Source organism: Sus scrofa, chromosome 2 (genome assembly GCF_000003025.6).
Source record: "Sus scrofa isolate TJ Tabasco breed Duroc chromosome 2, Sscrofa11.1, whole genome shotgun sequence".
Classification (NCBI taxonomy): Eukaryota; Metazoa; Chordata; class Mammalia; order Artiodactyla; family Suidae; genus Sus; species Sus scrofa.
In genome coordinates this window covers 10,627,652-10,648,972 of record NC_010444.4, presented here as the reverse complement: position 1 = coordinate 10,648,972, position 21,321 = coordinate 10,627,652, and the positions used below count along the sequence as shown (strand labels likewise).

General features: G+C 55.8%; 1 protein-coding gene across 4 annotated transcripts in view; it reads right to left on the bottom strand.

The window, feature by feature from the left end:
- The window catches only part of VPS37C (VPS37C, ESCRT-I subunit), a 29,348-nt gene continuing 13,454 nt past the window's right edge, over nt 5,428-21,321 (bottom strand). For 2 of the 4 annotated variants that reach the window (XM_021082959.1, XM_021082958.1), the window contains exons 2-5: nt 13,566-13,664; nt 9,798-9,969; nt 8,963-9,045; nt 5,428-7,763 (exon numbers count right to left, since the gene is read on the bottom strand). In XM_021082959.1, coding sequence (XP_020938618.1) covers nt 7,035-7,763; nt 8,963-9,045; nt 9,798-9,969; nt 13,566-13,658 — 1,077 coding nt within the window. In that variant the 5' untranslated portion in view covers nt 13,659-13,664 and the 3' untranslated portion in view covers nt 5,428-7,034. Of the gene's footprint in view, nt 7,764-8,962; nt 9,046-9,797; nt 9,970-13,565; nt 13,665-15,679; nt 15,738-15,827; nt 16,043-21,321 lie in introns of those variants that run through there. The other 2 variants (XM_021082960.1, XM_021082961.1) reach the window with 2 other exon arrangements.

Sequence of the window (21,321 nt, the reverse complement as noted above, 5' to 3'; positions counted from 1 at the left end):
GAACTAGAGGGCCCTGCCTCCTCAGTCCAGGGTCCCTGCCCACCCCCCCATGGATCCCTCGGCACGGGGTGGGGGGTGTCAATGAGAAGGGGGACCCAAGGGGGGACAGGGACCTCTGCAGCCTCATGGTCAGAGGGCTGCACATCTGACACAGGACGGCCTAGCACAGCACATGTGGGCGCCCAGAGCCTCGTCACCAGCCCCCTCCCCATGTCCCCTTGCTCGGCAGAAAGAGAGCGGGGACCGCTGGCCGTCAATCTCACCTCAGGGCCCTGCACAAAGTGCTACCGGTACATCCCAGCCAGCTTGGGGTTTAGGTCCACACAGCAGCTAAAATTCCGAAGCTAGAGCAGTTCCAACTGATCCATTAACCTTCTTTTTATTTATTTATTTATTTATTTATTTTTGTCTTTTTGCCATTTCTAGGGCCACTCCCGCGGCATATGGAGGTTCCCAGGCTAGGCGTCGAATCGGAGCTGTAGCCACAGGCCTACACCAGAGCCACAGCAATGTGGGATCCGAGCCGCCTCTGCGACCTACACCACAGCTCATGGCAACGCCGGATCCTTAACCCACTGAGCGAGGCCAGGGATCGAACCTGCAACCTCATGGTTCCTAGTCGGATTCGTTAACCACTGCGCCACGACGGGAACTCTGATCCATGAACCTTCCAACCCGAGAGTCAGAGAACGAGGCTGAACATCCTGTGGGTTGAGTCGTTCCCTTAACTGAGACCATCTCCTCTGCTCCCCTAGGAGCCCAGACACAGACCTAATCCTGCAGGGCCTGGGTTCCCTCAACGACGAGCCAGATGAAGACTTTTGACTGGAACCTAAGAGTGTAGTTAAGGGAGAGGCCTCACCGGGCCTCTCTGCGCCCCAGGTGTGGGACAGTCCCCTGGGAAGACGCCCTGGGCTGGGGCCCGCTCCACACGACTTGATACCATATCCACTGGGAGCTGCCCACATCAAACGTCCAAGCCTCAGGAGCCAACTCTGGAAGAGCAAAGGGAAGTTACGAGAAGGATACGGCCGGGGTGGGGGGTGTACTCACAGAATAGGGGAGCTGGGGGGGGGCTCGAGCTTGCCAGAAGGGCCTGGCCAGCACTCTGCCCCTGCCAGCACCCTCCAACCAGACCTCCCACACGCACCCCTGCTCAGGACTCAGTCCCGAGAGAGCGAGAGCCCAGGGCCTCGCTCTGCCCCTGAGCGTGCCGGGAATCCAGCAACAGAGGCACCCAGTCCCTTTCTATACTTAAGAGGCCCCTCCAAAGGGAACTGGGAGGCTGCTCTCAGGGAGGGGCAAAGGGCCTGAGGAAGCAGGTGTCTCTGACCAGCACCCTTCTGGATGAAAACTCTTTCATCTCTATTTTGGTCACCACTCAGTGGCCTCACAGCCACCATGGCCTGCTTTAAAAACACATGGCCCCAGGAGTTCCCAGGAGTTGGGGCTCAGTGGGTTCAGAACCCGACTAGAATCCATGAGGACACGGGTTCGATCCCTGCTCTCACTCAGCGGATTAAGAATCTGGTGCTGCCGTGAGCTACAGTGTAGGTCACAGATGTGGCTCGGATCCCACGTCACTGTGACTGTGGGGCAGGCCGGCAGCTGCAGGTCTGATTTGACCCTAGCCTGGGAACTTCCATATGCCGTAGGTCCTACCCTAAAAAAGAAAAAAGAAATAAATTTAAAAAAATATTAAAAACACACCTCCCCCAGAAGAGCTGCGTTGAGCAGAAAGTCTCTTTCTAACACTGTTTCCCAAGTGAGCACTTCCAAAAAGATTGGTGTGACTAAGCAACTTAATAGGAACTATGTCAAGTTCCAGCTTTGGTGGGGAGACACCAGCCCTCAGGCCACTGGTCAGCGCTGCTGCCTCTGTCTCCCTCAGCCTGAGAGGATGCCCTGCTGTGACCGGGGCCCACCCTGCATCCACATTCTGGAGCAGAGGACACCCCCTCTACCTCAGCTGGTACCTGGGTATCCCCACACCCCGGTTCACTCCCCAGAATCATGCTATCCACCTGACCCTCAAGAGCAACCTGATTCTAGCACATTCTCCTCATGTTAAGCCAAGGAAACTGGGATGGCCCCAAAGGAAACCTCACTCAGACGACCAAGGCCTCTTCAAACTGTCAGGCCTCTAGGGTCTGAGAGTACTGAGCAGAACAAACTTGAAAGGCCATTTCAAACGGCCTCATCACAGCTAACAAAGCTTCTCACCGATTCTCTGTGAGGCTCTGAACTTGACACTTTGGGTCTGTCCCCGTGTAGCCCATATTGTGGCAAGAGGCCCACTGTGGTCTGACAGAGGATGCCCAGTGATTTTATGCAGCGGATGTGGGGCGAGAGAGAGGCGTGGGGAGGGCCTGGGGAGAAGGCAGCTGCAGAGCCGCGGGGGCGGCGTGCACTGAGTGACCAGCTCCAGCAGCTCTCCACCAAGCTGCTTAGAAAGTGGCGCTTCCTCCCTTCAGCCCCTGGGGGCTCCCTGCCACCATTCTGGAACCAAGTCCCCCAAAGCTCAGGACTTAACTGTGCCCCCTGCCCCCACTCTGAGATCCTCAGCATCTTCCTACAAAGCTGAGTGGTCTCCGAGCTCTCCCTGGTGTCCTGCGTCCTCGGCCTCTGACACACTTGCAAGGTAAGGTCAGAATTCAGGAGGGGGCGAAGGGCAGTAATCCTTTAACTGGAGCCCAGGAGGATTCCCAGATTATAGTCCTCAAGCTGTTCTTGAGACTGTGACCTCTCGAAGCCTGATGACTTCTGGTGCCACAAAGGCATCTCGGAGAAACCCCTGCAGCCAGATGGGAGGTGGGTGCCAGTCTGGTCCCCATCCCTCCGGCTGTAAGACCTGGTCGCTGAGCCACCCACCCAGCAGTCTCCTCCCTTGTTTAAACTTGGGGGTCGAAGGGCTGATGAGGGGACCCTGTGAACTAATGCACCTCAAAGGTTAATACAAGCTGCATCGCCATTGACTCTTCAATACTGGTGATTCTCAGCACTCTGAGCCTCATCCACAAGCAACCTGCCCTTGGCACCTTGAAGGAAAGGAAAAGCAGAAGGGCTGACTCCAGTGTCCATTAGAGACCTGGTCTCTTGATTCCCCCGAAGCTGCCCTTCCTGCTGAAGGCAGAAGATGCCCTCCTGGCAGTGAAGAGCTGAGCTCAGGGGAAGCCAGCGAGGGAAGCAGGCTGGGTGATGCCTGGAGAGCACTTGGCTCCACAGCTAGTTTAGCAGCCTCTATCCCAATTTACAAACCAGGTGAGACGACCGGACCCCAGCAGGAGGTCCTGGACAGGCTAACAAGCTGCAGGTCTTGGCCAGTCCAGCAGGTGGCAGGAGGGAGCCCAGCTGGTGCTCGGCTGAGGCCTGCACGCCCCCTAGTGGGAATCTGTGGCCTTGCATGGCCCAAGCTCTGCACCCAGGACGGGGCAAGATGCAGGCTCCAGCGTGAAAATGCTTCAGATGGAAAGAAATCCAGGGCAGGGGAGGAAAGGAAAACGCTGTAAGAACCAGGCCCAAGGGGTGAAGGAGCAGGGAGGACCACAGCTCAAGAGACAATATCCAGAAAGATGGGACTTTGTGAACACAAATCAGAGGCCTTTCAGCAGAGCAGGACCCCGAAGGCTGTGGAAGAAAAGGCAAAATGGAGAACTGCTGCCCATCATCCAGATCTACCAGGATCAAGTCATTAGCCAGTGTAGTCGCTGACCAACAGTGCACCGTAAAAGTTATTCGGGACAAAAAGTGGGCTAAGGCGCTCTGTGCTTTGGAAAAACAGGCTCCTTGAATAGAGACACCTCAGGAAAAAATGTTAGTGATGCCAGATTCTTGCACTATCCCCTAAGGAGAAAAGCACTAAAATCACTAAGATATCTGATCCTTGCAACTAGCAGTCACTTTTTACCGGGATGGATGCTTGACTACATACATTCCTCAGCCAAAATCACATATGTACTGGCTTCTCAGAACTACTGACAGGCTGTTTTTCTTTCAGTGACCACAAAGGGACCCAGAGCAGACCTCTCTCTTTACCTGAACCCTCCAAGATCTGGAGCCCTGGTACCAACAAGGGCCCCTTGTGCCCATCTGCCTCCCCAGTTGCCCAGATGACTGGGTGAGTCTCCTTCGGGTCTTGGCTCTCCCATTTAGTTGATAATCCTGGGTTCAGTTTGGTGGTGGATTAAAAACATACTGGACTTCTCTGTTGAAAGATACTGAGAAAGTACTCATTCGAAAGACATTGAGAAAACTGCTGTTGAAAGACAATGGGCAGGTTTGGGCTGGGTGACTGGGTAGGAGACTGGCCTGAGAGCCATCCTCAAATTGGCAGTTTAACAGAGTTTGTCAGAATAAAATAAAGATACCATATGAGAGCTTTCTGCTCCAAAAATAAGGGATACAGTCACAACTTCCTCAGGCAACTGAGAAATTACATGAGTGGTGGAGGCGACTCCTCATAACGTGTAGCCATCCCATAGGGAAGCCCACTCATTCTTTTTAAAAACTAGCTTGTCCGGGAACCCGCACATAGGGATTGGCCATCTACGGCTCTGTGTGTCCACAGCGTTTAGACCGCCAGAGGGAGACACTGAGACAAAAAAAAAAAAAAAAAAAAAAAAAAAAAAAGAGCTGAAAGACTCTAGGGCGACATCTAGAGGTGCCTTCCTGCACATACGCCCCAGCCAAAATCCTGCATATACAGGCTTCTCCACAACTATTTGGAGCAGGTTTCCAGAGCTATTGAAAGGCTGTTCCCCCGGCTATAACCCTGCCTAAGGTCTCAGAGTAAAACCGAAATCCACGGGAGTTCCTGCTGTGGTGCAGGGAGTTAAGAATTCAACTGCTGCTGCTCTGCTTGCTGCGCAGTGCAGGTTTGATCCCCAGCACAGAACAGTGGGTTAAAGGATCCAACATTGCCACAGCTGCAGCATAGGTCACAGCTGAAGCTCAGGTTCAGTCCCTAGCCCAGGAACTTCCATACACCACAGGTGCAGCCATTAAAACAAAAACAAACAGGAGTTCCCGTGGTGGTTCAGTGGTTAACGAATCCAACTAGGAACCATGAGGTTGCTGGTTCAATCCCTGGCCTTGCTCAGTGGGTTAAGGATCCGGCATTGCCGTGAGCTGTGGTGTAGGTTGCAGACATGGCTCGGATCCCATGTTGCTGTGGCTCTGCCGTAGGCCGGTGGCTACAGGCTCCAATTAGATCCCTAGCCTGGGAACCTCTATATGCAGCAGGAGCAGCCCTAGAAAAAGGCAAAAAGACAAAAAAACAAAAAACAAAAACAAAAACAAACAAAAACAAAAAACCCCCTGAAATCCACAACTCTTGTGTTTTTTTCTTTCAGTTGAAAAAGATCGATGCCCCACCCCACCCCTCAGGCAGCCACATCATCAGTTCTCACATTCACCAGGGCCGCAACACTGCTTGTAACTCAAGTTTATTATGGCAATTAATTATACAAACACACTAGCGATAGTTCATCCAGTTCAGAAGCACTCAAACCAGTAGAGTCCATTAGTGATTTCTCTGTATAAATAACTTATGTGAAGCAAGCACAACTGGTCAGGGCTAGTCGAGCTTCGCGTCGCACGCTCCCACTGATGGCACACAGGCCGGGGAGGGGGGCAGGCACCAGAAGGTCGAGTTTCCTCGTTGGCCCCCGACACCCAGATGCTGGGTACTCGAGTAGTGGACATTTCAAGGCACATATGACTTCCTAACCAATAGCAGCTCCAGAGTCTGCCCTTGAGACCTGGTTCACACCTGGGACAACCAAGTTGATGCTTTGTTCATCACGCCCTGCTTTGGTCTATTGTCGTTTTTTATCACTGAAGGTGCTGAAAACCCCCATGTGCTGGGGGCTGCATGTGGCACAGAGTCACGATCCCTGTCCTATACATTCCGAAGACAAGAGAGATGCAAAGAAACAGACTCTGCCATGGTGATGGTGTTTTGGAAAGCACCACGGTAGGGTATCTTTTGATGTCTGTCTTAGGAGGGCTCTGGGGACTGGGGGAGAGTTACATCTAGGAGTCAGAGGCAGGGGATGAAGGGAGAGGGCTGCTGTGGATGAGATTCAAGGCACTAAAGGAGTGGACGGATGGGGTGGGCCTCAGAAGTCAACCAGAAGCGGAGGGCCCCAGACAAGAGGTCAGGGAGGTGGTGCAGCCCTCCGCTCCTAAAGGAGCCCCTGATGTGACCACAGTCTGCGGGGCCAGGGCTGCTCCCTCACCTCGAGCCGGAGGGTCCAGGCAGCCCCCGGATTCTCCAGCCAGGCGAGCAAGATCTGGGGTCCACCTGCACGGTCCCCAGTCTGCTCGCCAAGCTGGCTCTGCTGCCGTCATTCCAACAGGACAAGCTTACCTGACGTCAGTCTATCAGAGTTCAATTATGGCTTTTAGGTCACTTAAAAATCGGTAAATGTACGTGTTTTTCCTAATTCTGCTCTTCCCCCTGATCCAACCCTGCCATGGAGTGTGGAGCAGGCCATCTTTGAATGGACCAGAGAGACAGAAAAACCTAATACATCCCTCCCCGTAGAGTGGGGACCACGTGGAAAGTGCCAGATCCCAGAGAGGGAGGGGCTGGGCGGGGCCAGAGACCCGGGCAGCCCATCCCCAGGATAACTCCGCCTTCTGTTCAGATGTCCTCGAGGGAGTACAGCCACAAGGAGCTGTCCACAAACGCACGCATCCGCTCCTTCACCAGGCACCCACGGAGAGGAATGGCTACCCCGCCTGGCGAGCACCAGAAAAGCCGAAGCCAGTCACTGAAACCAGGCGCTCCCTTCCCCGGGGAGGCCGGCAAGCGCTGGGACCATCGGGTGCGGCCCAGCTGGCCACACCGCCCTGCCCGGTGCCTTTCCCAGCGTGTGCACTCCCAGCCAGGTCCCCCCAGTCCCCCGAGGGGGACACAAGTCCACGGGGAGCCAACTCCACTTCCAATTTAACCTCGAATCTCAGCAGGAGGTGGGCCGGAGGTTGTGGTACAGGTGGACGTAGGGACAGGCCAAGGGCCAAGACCGTGTCTAATAGCCCGGCCAGGTGGGTCCCTGAGGCGGTGGAAACCCATAGGGAGGGGCGGGCCCAGGGGGGTAGGGAGGCTGAGGCTGGCCTGCGAAGCCCGGGGGCTGGGGCTGCGTTGGGTATGGCGGTTTTCCTCCTGGCGAGAGGTAGGGGGGCTGTTGAGGATAACCAGGACTGGGGGCCCGGCCCCCCACCACGGGGTACCCAGGGCCAGAGGCACCAGTGGGGGCCACGGGGTAGCCCGGCCGAGGTGGCGTGCTCCTCTGCGGGGACCAGGAGTAGCCCGCGGAAGCCCTGGGTCCCGGCTGGGCTGACGGGTACGGGGGCCCCAGAGGCCCACTGTAGGAAAAGGAGGGTTGGGAGACCACGGGGAAGGGGGCCGGCTGGAGCGCTCCGTGGGCGGTGGGGCCCACGGACATGCCCGGAGAGGGGCTGTAGGGCAGAGGGTAGGGAGGGACCACTGATGGCTGGGGCGGCGGTGGGAGCGGTGGTGGTGGCTGCCGATCTTCAGCCACAGGGGGTGTCGCCTGGGGGCTGGGACGAGGTGGGGGAGGTGGGCGGGGAGGAGGGGCGTCGCCAGCCGGCTCCAGGGACGCCCTGGGTTTCCTCATTATATCCTGGAGCTTCTCCACGCGAACCCGGCGCAGGTGGGACAGCATCCTCATGGAGGAGAAGGTCTCCAGAAACGTCTCCAAGGGCACCTCGCCCTCCAGGAACTTCTCAGCCATGGCCTGGAAGACAGAGGCCGCAGTGGCAACAGGGGTCTGCCGGGATCCAGGTCACCTGAATACCCCCGGGTCAGAGGTCAGCTGTGGCCCTTGCACCCCGTCAGGCTCAGGAACTGCCTGCCTTCGTGGCCCCCCGTGGCAGGAATTTCTCTCTACGGCCCTCATCACTGCTGATGTGTTTTTGTTTCTTTGCTTTTGGCTGCACTCAAAGCATATGGAAGTTCCCAGGCCAGGGAGCGAATCGGAGCCACAGCTCTGCAACCTACACCACAGCTGTGGCAACACTGGATCCTTGGGCCACTGTGCCAGGCTGGGGATTGGACCCGATCCTCTGAAGTGATCCAAGCCACTGCAGTCGGATCTTTATCCCATTGCACCTCAGCAAGAACTCCAATTTTTTTTTTTTTTCCTTCTTTTTTTTGGCCATACCCGTGGCATGTGGAAGTTCCCAGGCCAGGGACTGAACCCAAGCCACAGCAGTAACAAGGCCGTGTTTATTTATTCTGCCTCCCTCACAAGGATATAGCTCCCACAGGGCGGGGTCACCTGTCATGGCCACTAGTGTCCTGACCTCAGCATCGTGCCAAGCTCATAGCAGCTACTGCACGGATGTGCTGAATAACTGAATGAACACTGGCTCCCCAGCCCAGGGGCTGTAAGACCTGGCAGCATCTTCCACCCAGAGCACAGACATGTGGAGAGAGCCAGTCTGCCCACAGAGAATGAACAGAGGGAAGTGGAAGGGAGAGACCGGGCAGCCTGGCAGAGGGGAGGGGCGGGGGGCCTGGTTCAGTCCTCGAGGGCCCCTGCTGCACCACTGCCCATCCAGGCCTGCCAGCTGCCCCGTGGCCGTGCCCTCGTCGGCCATGTCTGCTTCAGCCAGCCACACGGGGTGACTGTTCTCTGCATCCAAAAGCCTCTGTTGGGGATAACGTGAGAAAAAGAATGTCTATGTGTGTGACGGGGTCACTTTGTGGTACATGAGAAAATCGACAGAACACTGTAAGCCAACTATAATTGAAAAAATAAAAATCATTAAAAAAAAAAAAAAAAGCCTCCACTGGGACTGCGGCCGAGGCGTCATTCGCCTTCGCCACCTGCCAGAGCCCTACTCCCCGCCCCGCAGACATCTGTACTCAGGACCAGGGTCCCAGCTCCAGGGGCCGAGTCTCAAGGAAGGGGGGTGTCAGTGGCCATCTCACCTCAGACTCCTCTTCGATCTTCATGCCTTCGATCTGCAGGAGGTCCAACAAGGTCCCTAGCTGCAGTGCTGAAGAAAATTTCTCTGGAAGGGAGGGCAGAAAGGGTGACATTTCCAAAGTGTCTCTCAATCTGGTGTCAGAGGCTGAGGTTTTCACGAGGCTCTCAGAGGGTCCTGCGTGCTTGGGGTCTGCGGCAGAGTCCCTTTCTGTCCCCTGAGGTCACCTTCCTGAGCAGAGAGGAGTTCGCCCGAGCCCAGCCCAGCCCAGCCGCTGGCTTCCCGCCTTGCCTTGCCAGCCTGGGAGGAAAAAGGCCTCGAGGCCCCCCCCCCCCATCCTCCCTGATCCTGTTCTGCCCTCCAGGAGTTACTGCCGCTGCCTGAGTGTCAAGTCCTCTACCTGCAAGACCAGGGCAGCCCCTCACCTTCGCAGATGGCAGGCTGGGACACAGAGAGCCTGGACCAGGTCCACGACGCGCTGGCCAAGTGGCCAGCAGCAGCGCGGGGTGTGGGTTCTCTGGATTCAAAGCCCAGCCCTGCCTCTGTGCAGCCGAGGCGCCCAGGCCAAGTTCCTGCACCTTTCTGAGCCTCGCTCCTCTCATTGCTGACACGAGAGTGATGCTGTGCCTACCCTTAGATGGCTGTTAAAGCACTTAGCCCAGGGCTGGGGACATGGTGACCCTCAGTAACTGCTGGCCCCTTCCTGTCCTGAGGAGGGAGAGGGAATCTGTCCTTCCACACAATTCCAGCAGCTCCCCCCAGCGCCCCCCCCCCGCCCCCGGGGACGGGACCTGAGTGAACAGAGGGCACCCCCGCATACATCCCAGCCCGCCGCCTACCCAGCTTCGCCTTCTGCTCCTGGCAGCGCTCCACCAGCTTCCGGAGCTCCTGGTACTTGTCCGAGAGGTTGGAGCGGCTGATCTCCAGGGGCCCCTGGAACTCCAGGTTCCGCTCAGCCAGGCTCCGGTTGGTGGCCAGTGCCATCTCGCGCTCCAGCTGCAGGTCCTGGACCTAAAAGCACAAGAGACTTGACCGGCAGGCCCACCCCAGCACCACTCAGCTGGCAGCGGGCTGGACCAAGGGCTTCTGGGACATGTCGCTCACAGTGGGAACCAGGCCATGCTCGGTTCCCAGACAGACCCGAGTTCACACCCGGAGCAAAGCCTTCCAACCCAGATACCTTGCCGAATCCTTAACCCCACAGCCTACAAGACGGACACATGGGGGAAACGGGCAGCGAAGGGCCACGTGACGAGTGGGCAGAGACCTGCCCAGGCTGTGCAGAGCTCCTGGGAGCGGGCGGAAGGAGTCAGAGGCTTTCTAGGAGGGAAGGGACCCAACATCCCATCACCTGTCGCCAGGATTCAGAGTTAAGGGACCTACGCTGAGGTGCCCAGGCCAGACCGCAGGCCGACACACAATGAGGGCCCCAAATAAAGTCAGTCTGAGGAGTGAGAGAGCCAGGGCCAGACTGTGACACCTGAGAGACCTGTCCTTGCTTCTTCCACAGGTGTGTCCTGCAGAGAAGCTGCACAGGTGAGCTGAGGGTCCCCATAGCCAGCAGAGGACTCCCAGAAGCACAGGTGACCCCCCCTCCCCCGGCCCCGAGGCCCTGATGCCATCCTTTGCGCCTGGACATGCCCCTGGATGGACCCAGCTGAAAGCAGGTCCCCAAGCTGAGCGGTGCTCTGCCCCTCGGCCAGGCCCTTTGTTGTCACCAGCCAGCGAGATGGCAGCCTGGGGAACCCGTCCCAGACCTGCTCTGACCTGAAGCCTCCATCTGCCAGGGAGGCCTCTTCAGTGACAGGGGGGCGGAGAGTCAGACCCACACGCTGAAAGAGCGGGGACAACACGCCAGCAGCACCATGTGGCACCAGCAGCTACTGTAGGGCTCAGGACACAGCCTGGCAAGACCGGCTTCCACACGGGAGCCACTGGGCAGCTTCGCCACCATGGTCAGCATGTGGCGAACCAGCCTGACTGGCTCATCCCCGACCAGACCCAGGAAGGCCATGGGCTTCCTGGAAGAGGGGGATTCGGGGGGCCTGCCCTCTTGCCGACCACCAGGCACAGGGCCTGCGCTCTGGAGCAGGCCTGGGCCTGCTCTTTGTGCTCCGGACTGGAAAGAACGATGCCACAGCTTCCAGAAATCGTGGGGCTGGCCGCGGCCTCTCAGGTCTGCCCCACTTCTGGGCCGGCCGGCTTGCTGCCACAACCCCTTGGGAGCACCCAGCAAGCGCCCTGGCTCAGGGACGCCTGCAGTGCAGTTTCAATCTCATTTTCACCGGCTGTGAAAGCTTTTCTTTCCTTATGTGCTGACACAGAGCAGGGGGCCTGAAGCCTCTACTCAGCTGCCCTGTAAGGATCTGGATCCCCAGATCCTCAGCAGACAGGTCCCCTCTCCACCTCCCTGCCTTTTCCCTGGGGCTGAGCCGGTCAACCTAGGACATATTACTGTCCCCGAAACCTGGTCCCGCCTGTTTCTGCTCCTGCTCCCCAGAGCCTCCCCAAACCTTTCCCCACTAGGGGTTCACCATGAAGCCCTTGACTACCATCGTAAGACATCGACACCCAGACGGGCTCGCCCACACGCCTGGACCCCACCATTCACACTCTTCCACGTGGAGAAAGCCTCCCCCGCCACTCTTGTCTCCAAGCAGCGTCTGCATCCCAAACCCAATCGGCTCCCATCCCTTCTCCCAATCCTGCAGAGACTCAATTACGGTTTTTGAGCCCGGGGTAGACACCCAGTCCAGGGGCTCCGAAAGCCTACAGAGCTCTCCCTCCTTCATCTCCCCTGGATCCCATCAGTGTTCCTCCCCTCAGAGAATTCAAAGGGTTTAGTCAGATGAGACGGCACAACACTCAACTTGCCTTTTGCCCACGAGGTAGCTTCTGCCTACATTTCCTGTGAGTCTGTGCTTCGCCATGGCTTCCGTCAGCCCGCCCGGCTCGGAAGTCCACTGTAATTATGCAATTCGACCTGCTTCTACAAAGTTCCGTGCGCTTGAGAGCAGGTCTTGGGGTCCCAGCACACCGCGCTCGGGGCGCACTCAAGAAGCGCCTGGTGCTTAACACGTGGAAGGCGAGGAAGTGAAGGCCGGCACGGAGCCAGCTCAGGGAGGCCCCTGGCACAGGTCACGGCCTCACCAGCCATGGAAGCCGGCCTTGGCGCTTGACCGAGATGAGCTTTGCGCACGTCCTGGCTGAACAAGCTCGGATGCACCACACCCTGCCCCATACTCTACGCCCCCGGCCCCAGCAAAGACTGCTCCTGCAGGCAGAGGGGCAGTGGGGACAGCCCGAGCACAAGCCAGGGAAGAGCGAGGGACCATGCCGGGGCTGCCCTGCCCCTTGGGGAGAGGGAGGTGGTGGCAAGTCTTCCCTTTCAGATACTGGGAATTCACAGAAGAGACAGGCCATCCCCGTTCATCAGCAAAGATCAGAACATCCCAGAGGCCACTCAGTGCGCTTGGCATTACTTGTGTCCGTGTCTCCCGAGCATCAGGGGCAGGAGGTGGCGGCTTGCAGAGCTGAGCACAGGCTGCAGCCGCACAAGGCGTGGCTGTGGGTGCGCCCAGCTCTGAGGGGAGTGCCAGGGTCAAGGTGGGAGGGCAGGGAGAGCCCTTTCTAAAGTGTGCGGCTCTGTACATTCAGAAGGATGTTTTATTCCTGCAAGGGCCGTGATCGGGCGCTGAGATGGTTGGGTGCCTGATACAACAGGAAAGGGGTTTGACAGGAGATGAGCAGACATCACAGCCCCAGAACGGCTCCTTCCTGGAGAGGCAGGGCCGGACAGGCCGGCTGGGGAATGGCAGCTGAAAACAGTACCGGTGCTTTTAGAAACTGCCTCCAAATCCAGGCTGGAACAACAGTGGGGGGATGCCGGGGCACGCAGGTCCCTGCAGATGCCCTGACTCGCCAGCACTGCCCCCTCAGAACTCCCAGAGGGCCCAGGTACTGGACTGAGACCCCAGAGGCTTCTCTGGCTGGGTACAAACCTGAGTGGAGGCCACGGCAAAGGGGGATACTCTTGACCCGAACTCCCAAAAAGCCAGCGCCCTTAAGAATTGTCTCAGTCCCAGAAGTTCCCACTGTGGCTCAGCAATCATGAGCCCAACTAATATCCGTTAGGATGTGGGTTGGAGCCCTGGCCTCGCTCAGTGGGTTAAGGATCCAGCATTTCCGTGAGTGTGGTGTAGGTCACAGACGTGGCAGTCGGTATGGTATGGCTCTGGGTAGCCAGCAGCTCAGCTTGACTGGACCCTAGCTGGAACTCATAAGCACAGGTGGCCTAAAAAAAAAAAAAAAAAAATAAAAAAATCTCGGAGTTCCTTTTGCTCAGTGGTTACGACCGGTCTAGTGTCCATGGACGCAGTTCATCCTGCCTCACTCAGTGGTTGCATCTGATTGCCATGAGCTGGTAGGTCGCAGAGTGCTCGGATCCCACGTTGCTGCGGCTATGGTGTAGGCTGGCAGCTACAGCTCTGATTCAACCCCTAGCCTGGGAACTTCCATATGCTGCGGGTGTGGCCCTAAAAGCCAAAAAAAAAGAAGGGTCTCAGTCCCATCTGCCATCTTTGGCCCCCATGACAGCCTTCCTCTACCTCAGGGGACTCCTGGGCCAGCCGGTCAATGGCCTCCGGGTCATTCTGCATCTTCTCCAGCTCCTCCAGGCTCTTGTCTTTCAGCGTCTCCATCTTTTCCTGGGAACACAGAGAACAACTGTGAAGTGAGGAGGGGGGGGGGGTCAGGGGGAAAGGGACCCCCGAGCCCACGGTCATTATCTGTCAAAGCCCGACTGGAGTTTTCCGGCGATGCTTCCACTCCACAGGGAGGGGCTCATTCCGGCCCCCTGCCCATCCCTGTCCCGGGGAGACCAAGAAGCTACCCCCAACCCCAAACCTGGAACAGCAGGATGCACAAAGGCCCTTTGCAGCCAGAGGCAAAACCCAGATTCCTGGCAGTGGTGCCGGAAGAAACTCCCCAGGGAGCAGATGGGAAAGGTGGGAGAGGGGAGGCAGACAGCCAGGGATGAGTCTAAACTTGGCCCTAGGCTGCCTGCGAACCCGGAGCCAGCATGCCCTCTGGGGGCTGTTTCTGTCTGAGCCTGATACTTCATGCACCACCCTCCACACACCGGGGCTTGGCCGGCTCAGACCTCACCAGCCCATCGCTCGCCTGCCTGGTATGTTTAGGGCACCAGCCACCTCGGGATTCCCTCAGCACTGTCTGCAAGGACCGGCCTCCCCGTGAGCCTCAAAAACTGACTGTCACGGGCCGTCCTCATCAGAGAACAAAAAATCGACACCTAATTGGCCCCTGCGACAACCGGACGGACCCGAGTAGGACGTGTGCTCTGACAGAAGAGCTGGTTTCAGCGGTCTTGCCCCATCACTCTGCCCAGAAGGACACAGGCTGATGTCTGTGTGACCCACGGGGCACAGCCAGGCCCAGGATGGAGCCCCAGGGAGAAGAGGAAGCACTGACACACCCAGGGCTCACTTCCCTCCTGCTGACAGGCGCCTCTGTTTCCATGTTTTTATCTTTGCTTGACATGCTAGTGGGAAGGGACACTCGGGGGGACGGCTGAGGCCGAAGGTGACCCCCAGGCCACTTCCTCGGCTGCACCAGGAAGGGAAGGCAGCTTCCAGGGTCACCAGAAAGGCGAGGGAGACACTGATAAACAGGGCCAACGTGACCCCATTTGCCAGGAAGGCCTCCTGTCCCTGGTGTACCTGTTAAAAGTGCCCCCTTTTGGGCTCAAAAGTGTCCCAGTTTCACGAATTCTATGGTTACCCTACTGATAAAGAGCGTCCCAAACAGGGCCACCACTACTTTCTGTTCCCTACTGAGGGCTGAATGTCACCCCTAACCTCCAAGACAAGGAATTGCAAGTGTCAGTGCACACCTGAACCCTGGGGGATGCTGGCTGAAAAGGCAGGTGCCCCTGGGCCGGCCCCCGCTTCAGGGTCCCGCCTGGCCAGGCTATTAGACCTGGTCCTGGCACTTGGCCCTTCCCTCCTTCAAGAGCCCAGGGCACACTTTTTAGTCTAAGAACGTGTCACTTTTTTTTTTTTTTTTTTTTTTTTTTTAATGGCCGCACCTGCAGCATATGGAGGTTTCCAGGCTAGGGGTCGAATTAGAGCCATAGCCACGAGCCTACACTACAGCCGCAACAACAAGGGATCAGAGCTGCATCTGTGACCTACACTGCAGCTTGAGGCAACACCGGATCCTTAACCCAGCGAGAGAGGCCAGGGATTGAACCCGCATCCTCACAGACACGATGTCAGGTGCTTAAGCCACTGAGCCACAACGGCAACTCCAGGACTTGCCACTCCTGACATTATGGAGGACACCCCAAGAACAGAGTTTTCATTTATATGGACCTTAGCTATGACATATGTCACAATTAGAAGTGAGAGATGTTTCAAACACAGAGATATGAAAGCGCACACACACACACACACACTAGCTCTTAGAAGGATGCCGTGTACCCTCTGAAAACTCCCCTGCACACTCATTCAGGAAAGAGGAAAAAGGAAAATGATGTCTTAGGTTATGAAAATCGTTCTGACCTCATGGACAGCCTGAAAGGGTCACGGAGACCCCCCCAGGGGGTTCCTGGAACACACTTCGAGAACCACTGGCCTAGATGGTAGGAGAATGGACTCTGGAGCCAGGCTCCCTGGATTTGAAGCCTGGTGCTGTCACTTACTAGCTGTGCTATCTGATCTCTTTATGCCTCAGCTTCTCCATCAGGTAAACAGCAGTGCCTGGAACACAGTAAGCACTGCCTAAGTCTTTGCCAAGGTTACCAAGACCCTCCCAACCATGTTACACAGCCAGGACTGCTTCTATCCAACCTTGAGGACGAGGCTCTGAGAAGTGCCAGAGGTCCCCAGGCCAGGAAGCAGCAGGGCCTCAGCCAGTCCAGGTGGCTTCTCGCCGTGTGTGCGGGAACCGCCCTGAGTCCCTGTTTGAAGCCAGAGAACTGGGTCCTCCTCCCAAGCCAGAACTTCAGGGTCTGCAGGGTTCTTTCGTTCTTCCTTCCCTTCCTTCTAGTTTTATTGAGCTATAACTGACATACAGCCCTGTGTAAGTTTAAGGCATAGAGCATAATGATTTTTTTTTGCTTTTTGCTTTTTAGGGCTGCATCCTCGGCATAGGGAGGTTCCCAGGCCAGGGGTCAAATCGGAGCTACAGCTGCCGGCCTACACCACACCACAGCAACGCCAAGATCCGAGCCACGTCTGCAACCTACACCACAGCGCGTGGCAACGCCGGATCCTTAACCCACTGAGCGAGGCCGGGGATTGAACTCGCAACCTCATGGTTCCTAGTCAGATTTGTTTCTGCTGCGCCAAGACGGGAACTCCATTTTTTTTTTTTTTTTTTTTTTTTTTTTTTTTTTTTTATGGCCACACTTGTGGCACCTAGAAATTCTTGGGCTAAGGGTCGAATCGGAGCTGCAGCTGGGGCCTAGACCACAGCCACAGTGACACCGGATCTGAGCCCCATCTGAAACCAACACCACAGCTTGTGGAATCGCTGGATCCCTAAGCCACTGAGCGAGCCCAGGGACCAAACTCACATCCCCATGGACACCATGTCAGGTTCTTAACCCGCTGAGCCCCCAAAGGAGCTCTGGCATAATGAGCAGACTCACACGCATCATGAAGTGATCATCACGGTAAGTTTAGTGACTGTCCATCAACTCCTCTAGACACACAACTAAAGGAGGAAAACAAGTTTTGTGTGTGCAGTGACAACTCTTAGGATTTACTCTCTTTGGCAACTTTCATATACATAACAGTGTGGTGTTCATTACACCCACGCTGTTTTTGTAATTTCTTACTTTGTCTTTTTAGGGCCACACCCTTAGTTCCCAGGCTAGGGGTCAAATTGGAGCTGTAGTTGCCGGTCTACACCACAGCCCACAGCAACTCAGGATCTGAGCCGCATCGTCAACCTACACCACAGCTCAGGGCAATGCAGGATCCTTAATCCACGAAGCAAGGCCAGGGATCAAACCTGTGTCCTCATGGATCCTGATCGGGTTCATTACTGATGAGCCACATGGGAACTCCCTATAAACTATATTTTTGTAAGTAAAATCTTAAAAATTGTTGTTCTCGGTGATATTTATCGTGATGTATTCATCATTTATCACCCCTAGTGCTGATTTATCGTTATGACGGGAAGTCTGTACCTCCTGACTGCCTTCGTCTGATCCCCCTGCCTGTCGCTCCACCACCCCCCAACCACAGATCTGATTTCTAAGAGTTTATTTGTAGGTTTGAACTACGATTGGCCGACAACACTGTTCGTTCCTATTGCACAATGGAGTGACTTTTTTCCATGCTTTTCAAACTGAGCGCCAGGGTTACGGGAAGTCACCACACAAAGCCGGTACTGCCTTGTCCATACTCCCCACACTGTACATTTCATACCCGCGACTCACTTATTTTGCAACTGGAAGTCTGTACCCCTCAGTCTCCCTCACCCATTTCTCTCCTCCCCGACCCCACCCCCGCCTCTGGCAATCACCTCTTTGCCCTCAGTATCTATGATTTTTTTAAATTTTTTTTCTTTTTTTTTTTTTTTAGGGCTGCACTCACAGCATATGGAGGTTCCCAGGCTAGGGGTCCAATCAGAGCTGTAGCCCCCAGCCTACACCACAGCCACAGCAACGCCAAGATCCGAGCCACGTCTGCAACCTACACCACAGTGCGTGGCAACGCCAGATCCTTAACCCACTGAGCAGGCCAGGAATCAAACTGGCAACCTCATGGTTCCTCGTCGGATTTGCTTCCACTGCACCACGACGGGAACTGCTTTTCTGAAATTTTAAATGATTTTTATTTTTTCCATTATGGTTGGTTTACAGAGTTCTGTCAATATTCTACTGTACAGCAAAGTGACCCAGTCACACATACAAATATACATTCTTTTTCTCACATTATCCTCCATCATGCTCCATCCTAAGTGACTAGATATAGTTCGAAGGGCTACACAGCAGGATCTCATTGCTGATCCATTCCAAAGGCAAGAGTTTGCATCTGTTAACCCCAGACTCCCAGTCCACCCCACTCCCTCCCCCTCCCCCTTGGCAACCACAAGTCTGTTCTCCAAGTCCATGAGTTTCTTTTCTGTGGAAAGGTTCCTTTGTGCCTTATATTCGATTCCAGATATAAGTGATATCATATGGTATGTGTCTTTCTCTTTCTGACTTACTTCACTCAGGATGAGAGTCTCTAGTTCCATCCATGTTGCCATTTGCAGTGACTGTTCTGTTACCTCTGTTTTTGTTTTTTGATCCCACACAGAAGCGAAATCAAAAAGCATTTGCCTTTCTCTCTCCGACTTACTTCGACTGGCATAATGACTGAATTTCAGTTTTTAATGACCTTTCCATTGTTACTAAGCTACCCGGTCAAGCCAGTTTGGCATCTGTGGGCTTCCTGCCCGTCCCTCAGCTTTTTGTGGGAACTCAGGTGGGTGAAGCCTCATCTAACAGAGGAGAAGCAAAGACCCCAGGAGAGGAAGGGATCTGGCAAGGAGTCCTGGGAGTCCCTGCAGAGGCAGGACGAGAATCAGGCCTTTGGGGGTTGGGGGAGGGGGGCAGCCCCAGCCCCTTGGGCCTCCCTGACTCGGCCTGTGGGCAGTGTGGCTCTCCTGGCCTTCTCGAAGCCTGATGTTGTGGTGGGCCTGCTGGACGTAGGGACCTCCTCGTGGGGTCAGCAGAGCCTGGGAGGGGTCCTCTCCCCACTGTAGCCTCAGGTTCTGCTGCTCGGTCCTAATGCTGCAGTAGGGCCTTAACTTGGTGGTGCTTGCTGGATGTCACGGGGCTGCACATCTGGAATTTAAATCCTGGAGTGCCCCGTCGCTGTGTCTACACGGGCTGGGCAATGGGCACCTGAAGGAAAGTGCCTGTGGGGTCCCGGCGGAGACTCAGGAGAAAGAGCACAGAGGGACTGAGCCCCCGATTCTTGTCCTGCCTCTGCAGGGACTCTCTGTTCTTAACCCGCTGAGCCACAAGGGGAACTCCCTAAGTTGGTTTATGTCTGTGGGTCTATTTCTGCTGTGTATATAAGTGTATCTGCATCTTTTTTTTTTTTAAGATTTGACATATAAGCAGTATCATAGGGTATTTGTCTTTCTCTCTCTGGTTTCCCTCGCTTAGCATGATACCCTCTAGGTCCATCCATGTTACTACAAGTGGCGTTAATTCCTTCTTTTCTATGGCTGAGTGACAGTCCATAGTGTCGAGGTACCACGGCTTCTTTATCCTCTCCTCTGCTGAGGGACACTGAGGGTGCGTCCACGTCCTGGCTACTGCAAACCACGCTGCTAAGAACACTGGGTGGATAATCCTGAGTCTTTCAAGGCTGCCGGAATCACCCTAAGGTGGGCAAGGAAGGAAACACACAGCTCTCCTCATCAGACCACCCTCTCCCTGGATCAGGCCCCTCGCCGGGGAAGGGAATTCTGTTCCATGGGGCGATGTGCTGGTTTGCGCCAGAGCCTTACACCTGGCGTTTGTCGCCCATCTGTGATGACCATCTCTGCCACTCCGACTGGGAAAGACGGCTGCCCCGAAATCCAGAAGAAAGACATCTCCGCCCCGGGGTCATAAAAAGCCTTTCTCCTGGTGTCAATTCTCTCTCATTGCAGACTTCAAAGCAGGCCACACATGGTTGCGATGCCTCAAGAACTTGAGGTATGAAACACCTCCATTTCATACAGGCCAGCCCCCGTGAGAATGACCTCGCAAGTTCAGCCCGCAGCTTCCGATGCCCTTGATACTCCTGGAAACCAACCTCTTGCCATATGGCATGTTTTCGGGTGAGATCAGCCATAGCAGGCTGCGGGCTGCGGGCTGCAGCAACTTTTCTTCTAATTCCACCTTTTCTGGAGCCTCACTCAATATCCCTCTCAGCTCTACCATGCCCCGTTCATGGGTGGCGAAATCACGGTAGAGTGGTGTGTAACTTGCCTATGGCGACAAGAGACCAAGGAGCCCTGACCTGGCCTGCTGCGCCTTCCACCAGGCTCTGCCAGCCAGTCGCCTCCTCTCACCCTGCCCCACGAGGCGCTGCAGGCTTGTCTAAGAGCCACACATCCCCGTTTCTTCTGGAATAGGGCGTTCAGGGTCCCACACCCAAAAGCGGCCCCCTCAATTTTCCTTCCTTACAAAATGGAACCCTGATGGTCCCACGGCTCCTTTCTTCTGAGATCAAAGGCCTTCGCATACTCTCCCATTCATTTATATAATCAGTCTAATATATAAAGTGGGCCCAGGGCATCGTTACCCCTATTTCAGAAATGAAACAAAGGGCAGAGAGAAAGAGGAAGGGTACCGCCCCAGGTCCCGTGAACGGCTCTGTCACCCAAGGTCCTACAAACCGTTGGCGTCAAACTCCCGGAGGCCCAAGTCCCTTCCCATGTCCGGTATTCTGATTCACAAACGACACGAGGGAGCGACGAGGGGACAGTTCGGTTACAAGGTCATCCGAGACGCAGAGATCACAAGGCCATGAAAAGCCACTGAGTATCTGTGTGCTCCCCAGCGCCTGCCTCCCAGGTGGAGGCACCTCGACGTGGCCCGCTGACAACATCACAGGCCCGAGGAGCAGGCAGGTTCACCTTATGAGATTTATGGCTGCATCACCACCCCTGGAAGTGAGCGTGCCTTTCTTTCAGGAGTCCACAGATGTCACCTGATCCTGAGTCCCCCTGAGGCTGAAAGCAGCAAGCATTTCACTGGGTCCATAATTTGAAAATGGAAAAGATCAAGACAATATTCTACCCAAACCCACAGAGCAGGTGCCCTGAAGTCTGAGCATCTGCCACCATCAGCGTTCTGCCACCAGATCATCCATGGTGGCAAAAAGATCCAAACCAGCACTTCTCAGGACAGCCCCAATGTCCTGGGACGCCACAAGTAGAGAACCAGGGGCCAAGGTGGTGGGGGGTGCGCTGGAGCTAAGACTAAGAAACAATTCAGTCCATAGGCTAAAGCACCAAGTCTGTAGGCTTTCGTTTCTGGAGGCCTGAGGAGTCCAGGGACTTCATCACCCCTGGGCACTCAGACCCTGACCTGGACCCCCTTCCCCTTCCAGGTGCCCAGGAGGATGCTGGGTAATTCTTGGGCAGTGCCCAGAGTCTGCCCAGGGTCTGGGGGACCAGGAGAGAAGAGCTAAGGTGAGGCAGGCCCTGCAAAGGCAAGGAGAATTTGGGAAGTTCCCTGGGGCACAGCAGGTTAAGGATCTGGCATGGTCACTGTAGCAGCCTGGGTCACTGCTGTGGTACAGGTTCAGTCCCTGGCCCAGGAACTTCCACATGCCAAGGGCACAG